This window comes from Chiloscyllium plagiosum, chromosome 29 (genome assembly GCF_004010195.1).
Source record: "Chiloscyllium plagiosum isolate BGI_BamShark_2017 chromosome 29, ASM401019v2, whole genome shotgun sequence".
Classification (NCBI taxonomy): Eukaryota; Metazoa; Chordata; class Chondrichthyes; order Orectolobiformes; family Hemiscylliidae; genus Chiloscyllium; species Chiloscyllium plagiosum.
This window is the reverse complement of record NC_057738.1, coordinates 2,331,805-2,338,737: the sequence shown is the minus strand read 5'-3', so window position 1 is coordinate 2,338,737 and position 6,933 is coordinate 2,331,805. Positions and strand designations below refer to the sequence as shown.

The window sequence follows — 6,933 nt, the reverse complement described above, 5'->3', positions numbered from 1 at the left end:
GGGGGGTACCTTCGCGTTCACAAGGCAGTGGTTGTTCATCTCGACTATTGGCTGGTGCCCTCCAGAGGATTCCGTTCCGCCTTCCTCACTGCAATGTTTTATATATATATATATATATATTTAAAAAGACACGCACAAGGTTGGGGTTTTGTACGTCAGCACAGCCCGGGTCAGGAGGGCACCGGGCACCCCCTTCCCCCGCCCGCCCCCGTGCTGCCCGGGGTTTGTCAGCAGCAGCAGTGACGGCAATCTGCTGCACGGGCGGCAGTTCTTACACGGCGCGTCTTCCGCTGGTTGGTGATTTTTAAATAAATTGTCGCCGTGTGTGGGGTGGAATGGGGGAGGTGCCGAGGTACCTGGAAGCAATGGGAAAGCCCAGTGTGTGAAGGACACAACGTGAGCTGACAGCGAGGAACCTCCGGGATATCCGTCACTCCGAGGGATGTACAGAGGGGCCCCGCCGAGGGGGGAGGGGGGACTCCGGACTCCGCACCGCACCCGACCAATCAGCAGCTGCTCCTTGCCTGTGGGCGGGGCGGTCCGCTGCTCGCGGTTCCCCTACGTCATCCCCGCCCCGCCCGCAGTAGCGCGCGGGGGGGGGGGGGGGTGTGTGGGGGCGGGGCGGGACGGGAGCTCCGCTGACGTCATGGGGCAAGCCTGGCAGCCGCTTCCAGCCCCGGCTCCAAAGAGGAGGAGAAGGAGGTGAGAGAGTGATGGAGTAGCCGGGTGGCTAGCTCCCTCGCTTGCCTGTCTGACGGTGGGGGGCCTACTGACTGGGACACTGCTGACTGAGTGCCAGCTCCCACTCCTTTGTGATTTCCTCCCATGATCCATGACCCCCACCTGCTTCCTACATCTACCCCTCCCCCACCCCTGTCATTCTTCCCCCTTCTCTTTGATCCGACTTCACCCAAGTGTGATCAGCACCTTCTACTCTTTCTTGCTGTACCCCTCCTGTGAAATCTAATGACCTGCCTGCACACCCCTTGCTCTGATTCTGTGCCTCTTTTGTCTGTATTTTTACTTCTAATTTCATTTTGCTTTGTAGTTTGTTCCTTCCATCTGCCTTCGGTGTGATCCCTTGACTGTAATGATGTGGAAGAGCCAGTGTTGGACTGGGGATGATGAAGCCTTTGCTCTAATCCAATCTTTTCATTTCTACTGTCACTTTCTGGCTTCTCCTACTTTACATAGACATAACATTTACTACTCTGAGATTTGGAAGAGCAGACGTCCCAGATTTGCAGTTAACCTCTTTGCTTTCGAGGCAGCAGCATTTTGCATTATCTTTGAACATTTCTTTTATTTAGTATCGATGGCTATGCTCTGGAGGCTCAAAGAGTTTTGCCAGCTAACAGCTAACCACTTTAGAGGAGTAGGTGTAGCAGAGTTCAGTCTTTGTTTTGGGGCATATGTTGAAGTGACTGTGAACAGGATTGAGGAAAACATTGAGATAGTGTGTGTTAAACATTTGGTATTGTATGCCCCTTTGATTGCATCTTATTCTAAAGTTGAAACATGTCAACTCTCTGAAGAATATATTCCAATAAAAGTTGCTTGTCTCCATGTTAAGTTTGATCTTCTATTTGTAAGATGTGGAGTCCAGCTTGAAATTTGAATGGCAAAACTTTGAAAATGTGACTTTAATCTGAGCACCCTCTGCAGTTATTTGCTGAGAGCATTGTTCAAGTAATCAGATTTAATAGCTCTACCAAAATTGATGTCGATCTACCAGCATGAAAATCCATGGGTCTGGAGTAAGCTGCATTTTGGTTTCTACCCAAAAAAGCATTGGTTTTCCCAAAATATTTGCAACTAAGTGCATTTGAATTATCATGACTTGGAGGTGGACTGGGGTGTACAAAGTTAAAAATCACACAACACCAGGTTATAGTCCAACAGGTTTATTTGGAAGCACTAGCTTTCAGAGTGCTGCTCCTTTGTCAGGTGGTGAATTGTAGTCATCATTCCTGGTATGCTCTGAAGAAACACTGCCTTTGTTTGATAACTTGTTACAGTGAATCTGGGAAATGATTTTGAGTATTGCAAACACCACAAAAACATTGTATTCCTCTACATGTCTTTAGTGTGTAGTAAAGTTGGTTTTTGGATCATATTGTGAGATGCATCATAAAGGGGCTGACTGCATTTAATATTTATGAATAGATTTGGGAGTTGGACAAGAAAGGAAAGCATAACTTTTAATATGTAATCATTTTGTATTGATTTTATGTGAGAAGGCTCAGATTTGGAAAGTTTTACCTTTCCACCACATTACACACCACTTTGCAGACTCCCAAATTTAACTTTTGAGTTAGTGCAAACTGCATACTCTTAATTATTGTGGAGAAGAATATCTTTTTCCCCCTCCTAGAAAATACATCAATTTTATACTTTGTGCCTCCTAAAACAGATTGCTTTTGTTGTATACTTTCTTCCTGATTTTATCAGATGTGGGGAATGACTTTTACCATATTAATTTTTATCTTTCAGTTGTTTTGATGGTGTTTGGTCAGTGCCAGGCGGCCTTTCCGCCATCCCTCTCTTTGCCTCCCTTCACTTTGGTGAGGCTGGAACATGCCACGTCGGAAACAAGTTAATCCTAAGCCTCTAAGAGGTGAGAATTGCCAAAAACCTTTTAAAAATGTCTAGTTGTTGGCCTAATTTCTAATTTCCAATGTACGTTATTATTATTGAGATGTTCAATCTGTTGTCCAGTCTTTCAGTTGTATTACTAATCTTTTGGTTAAAATTACAAAAAAAGTCCAGATGTTTTAGTGCACAAATTGGCACTGTGATCAATCTTAAAATGCCGGTGGTTGAAAATAGTATGGGGAACTTCACTGAAGTATCTTTCAATAATTGGAAGAATATAAACCAATGACTGAATTAGGATTTATAAATTTACAGTGTCATTGACTAATATGATCAAACTCCAATATGCTATATTAAGTCTTTATTTGTAAAAGGAGAATTTAAAGCAATTATTTTGGTAAGGATCATAGATTACTCATAAAGAACCTTGTGTATACACAATAAATCATTTCATTTATATAACTGGAATGAACTGAGAAATGTCCATCATTAGAGACAATTTACCCTAATCTAAATGGGACACCTTTTGGTGAGGTTAGAATTATGCAAGACTGGCAACAAATTAATCTGAAGTTTGAGAGAGTGAGAAATGCCAATATCATTGAAACTAAGATCTGCTCATTAGCCAATAAAATGTACTAGGCATTGGGATATATCACTGTCACATTGATATTGCAGTTATAATGTAAATAGTGCCTGAATTCATGGCTTTTGATCTGACCTGGCACTGGAGTAAAACAGAATGAAGGTCAGGGTAACATAACTGATCTGCTCTGAGCACATCTTAAATGGAGATTTCTCAAATGCTTTCCTTCCATCAAAATTATATCTCAATAAGTCCATTTTGGCTTGAGTTGCTCAAGCAGTCCACCTCTGATCACTAAGACATCATCTTCCAGACCATCAACACGCTCGCCATTTTGGGAGATCTCCCGTCCACAGTCTCCAACCTGATAATTCCCCAACCCTGCACTGTCTGTATCCTCCATCCAAAATCTATATATCTGACTGCCCCAGTTGATCCATTGTCTTTGCCTGCTCCTGCCCCACCGAACTCATCTCCTCATACCTCAACTCCGTTCTTTCCCCTTTCGTCCAGGAACTCCCTACCTACAAAAATGACACAACCCATGCTCTCCACTTCTTCCAAAACTTACAATTTTCTGGCCCCAAACACTTCTTGTTCACCATGGATATACAGACCCTTAATACGCAAGTCCCCCACGTGTAGGGCCTAAAAGCCCTCGCTTCATCCTTTCCCGTAGGCCCAACCAGTCCTTCTCTAGTGATACTCTCATTTGTTTGACAGAATTGATCCTCACTCTCAACAGTGTTTTTTTAAGATTCCTCCCACTTCCTATAAACCAAAGGGCTGGCCATGGGCACCCGCTGGCCTGAACTATGCTTGTCTCTTTGCAGGATTTGTGGAACAGTCCTCCTTCCACAACTATCAGTTTACTGATATATCCAAATTTAGTGTTAACAGATTTCAGAGTTGACTTTTGATGGTGTATCAGATTTAAGAAAACAAAAAATATTTTGCACTGTAACAGAAGTGGGCGGCACAGTGGCACAGTGGTTAGCACTGTTGCCTCACAGCGCCAGAGACCCGGGTTCAATTCCCGCCTCAGGCGACTGACTGTGTGGAGTTTGCACGTTCTCCCCATGTCTGCGTGGGTTTCCTCCGGGTGCTCCGGTTTCCTCCCACAGTCCAAAGATGTGCAGGTCAGGTGAATTGGCCATGCTAAATTGCCCGTAGTGTTAGGTAAGAGGTAAATGTAGGGGTCTGGGTGGGTTGCGCTTCGGCGGGTCGGTGTGGACTTGTTAGGCCGAAGGGCCTGTTTCCACGCTGTAATGTAATAAATAATCAAGACCAAGATTTCACTGTCTCCCATAGTTGACATTCTTGTCACATTTCTATGGCTTATAATCAAACATGAAAAAAGAACATGTACAGATTGGATTGTGTTGTGAACATGAATAAGACTTCCTTGAATTTTGATACAATTTTGATGCGTAAAAGATGCATCAAATTACTACTGACATCAAGGTAGATCTTGCCAGACTTCTAGGATTCTACCATAAATCACATCTCAGATGATATCATCTAAATCTCTGAGAGTCTGCCACTTCAGCCTTGTGCAAGAGGTTTTAAAAGCAAGGTATTATCAAAGCTTGATCTAAAACACTAAGGTGCACTTGAAACGTTTGGAATTTTGAAATGTTCTAAATAGTGTGAAGATCAGGATTTCACCTTTGAAAGATACTGTCTGATCTTCTGAATTAACTTTTGTAGTTTTGTATCAAAGAGCTTATTCCTTAAAAAAACTTACTGTATTGTAAAATTGAGATTATAATGTTTTTGTTCTATTGTACTCTTAATTTGTCACAGTAATATTTTTCTCAGTTTATGTAAGCTTATGAGAGGATGAGGAAGAAAGTTGAAATTGGAATCTATACACATAGGTAATTAGATTCCCTACAGTATGGAAGCAAGCCCTTCGGCCCAACAAGTCCACACCGACCCTCCGAAGAGTAACCCACCCAGACCTATTCCCCCTCACGAATGCACTTAACACTATGGGCAATTTAACATGGCCAATTCACCTGACCTGCACATATTTGGACTGTGGGAGGAAACCGGAGCACCCGGAGGAAACCCACGCAGACACTGGGAGAATGTACAAACTCCCACATTCAGCTTAATGGTGGCTTCAAGGTTTAAGCTTTGACCTGATAATATATTTAAATTGCAGGATATAGAAATGAACCAGTAAGAAAAATAAAATTTTGTTTAAAACTTGCTCTGAGGTAAAAGTTCTCAATTTGGCAATCCTAATTGAATTCCTTGTTTTAATATCCGAAGTTAAGGATTGGTGGTGTTATTTTCTAACACTTGTGAACATTTTAACTATCTTATTAGGTGCCCTTATTTACTATCACACTTCGTTAACTTCAAATTAATGTGACATGCATACATTTGCAACACTTTGGATTAAAATTATTTTAATTGCATGTTGGTGCTGTATTGATACTGTATACAGAGTTTAGGAGCTCTCCGATTGTAACCTCTGTATCAAGTAAGTGAAATATCATAAACTTGAGTAATTCTGGTGTCATGTAAAAGTTGACGTCTGACCAGTCATTTAGAAAGTTGTGCATCTCATGTATAGCGAACTTATGATTTTTAGCCAGAGTCTAAACTGTTTGTACTTGTCACTCTCTCTTTGCTAATGTCAGACTCACCCTGATTATACCTACATGATAGAATTATAGAATATCATACCATTGAAGGTGGCAGTTTGGTTCTCGTGTTTGCACGTGAGAGCATGTGATGCCAAAGTTACCGGCTCAGTGGTGCACAGTGTTCCTGCACAGCCCACTCTTTCTACTATGCAACATGGTATCAAGAAGGACCATAGATACATTGTCCATTTCAAACTAATGTTGAGTTTGCAAAGCAAACAAATAATTCAGAGGCAGCTGGAAAATTCCAAGTAATGGGGAAGCATATTAGACCTTAGGCACGTGCCTAAGAATGAATGTACAAAGTGGCTGCCATTGAAAGTTAAATTTGCAAAATATGTTGTTGAGAATTGTTGTCAATGGACTCTCAGTTTATTGATATATCCAAATTCAGTGTTGCCGATTTCAGTTGACTTTTGGTGTATCAGATTTATGAAAATAAGTAATTTTGCACTGTAACAGAAGACCAAGGTTTCACTGTCTCCCAATAGAATTAGATGACATTCTTGTCATATGTGTATGGCTTATAATCAAACATGAGAAAAGAACATATAGAGGTTGGATTGTGTTGTGAACGTGGATAAGACTTCCTTGAACTTTTGATATAGCAACCAGTCAAATGATAAACAAATTTGATGAGAAAACAATGTTCGTGAAGACAGTTGGCCGAGAAAAATATAGAAAGTTTGGGGTTTCTCACCAGGAGGAAGATTACATAAAGACAAAAGTCTTCTCATCTGTAACATATTCAGAACACACCTCATCAATGATGTTGATGATTGCTAATTGCAAAACAATAATATTTCAGTGATATTAGCCATGTTCAACCATTGGATGTCTCTCTAAACGAGCTGTTCAGGGATAGAATGATGGAAAAAGAAATAACATCTGGATGATAGATGACAACTGTCACAAAGCTGGTCCCTTTTTTCTAGAAGCTGTTCCTTTTCTCAAGGATACTGTGTTCTTGGTTTTTCTGTCAGAGGGGTCATGAAACCCTCCTAGCTCCGAGTTGACTAGTTTGGTACAGAGATGAAAAAGGATGTTGAGAGGCCTTTTGTTTCTATGTAAACAGATGGGACTTCAGGCCAA

The 6,933-nt window shown here is 41.6% G+C and overlaps 1 protein-coding gene across 3 annotated transcripts in view; it reads left to right on the top strand.

Annotated features, from left to right (window-relative positions):
• hivep1 (HIVEP zinc finger 1) overlaps positions 1 to 6,933 on the top strand; it is a 208,168-nt gene that overhangs the window by 1,305 nt on the left and 199,930 nt on the right. For 2 of the 3 annotated variants that reach the window (XM_043719026.1, XM_043719023.1), the window contains exons 1-2: positions 620 to 702; positions 2,494 to 2,617. In XM_043719026.1, the coding sequence (XP_043574961.1) occupies positions 2,578 to 2,617 (40 nt within the window). In that variant the 5' untranslated portion in view covers positions 620 to 702; positions 2,494 to 2,577. Of the gene's footprint in view, positions 1 to 619; positions 703 to 2,493; positions 2,618 to 6,933 lie in introns of those variants that run through there. The other variant, XM_043719025.1, reaches the window with a different exon arrangement.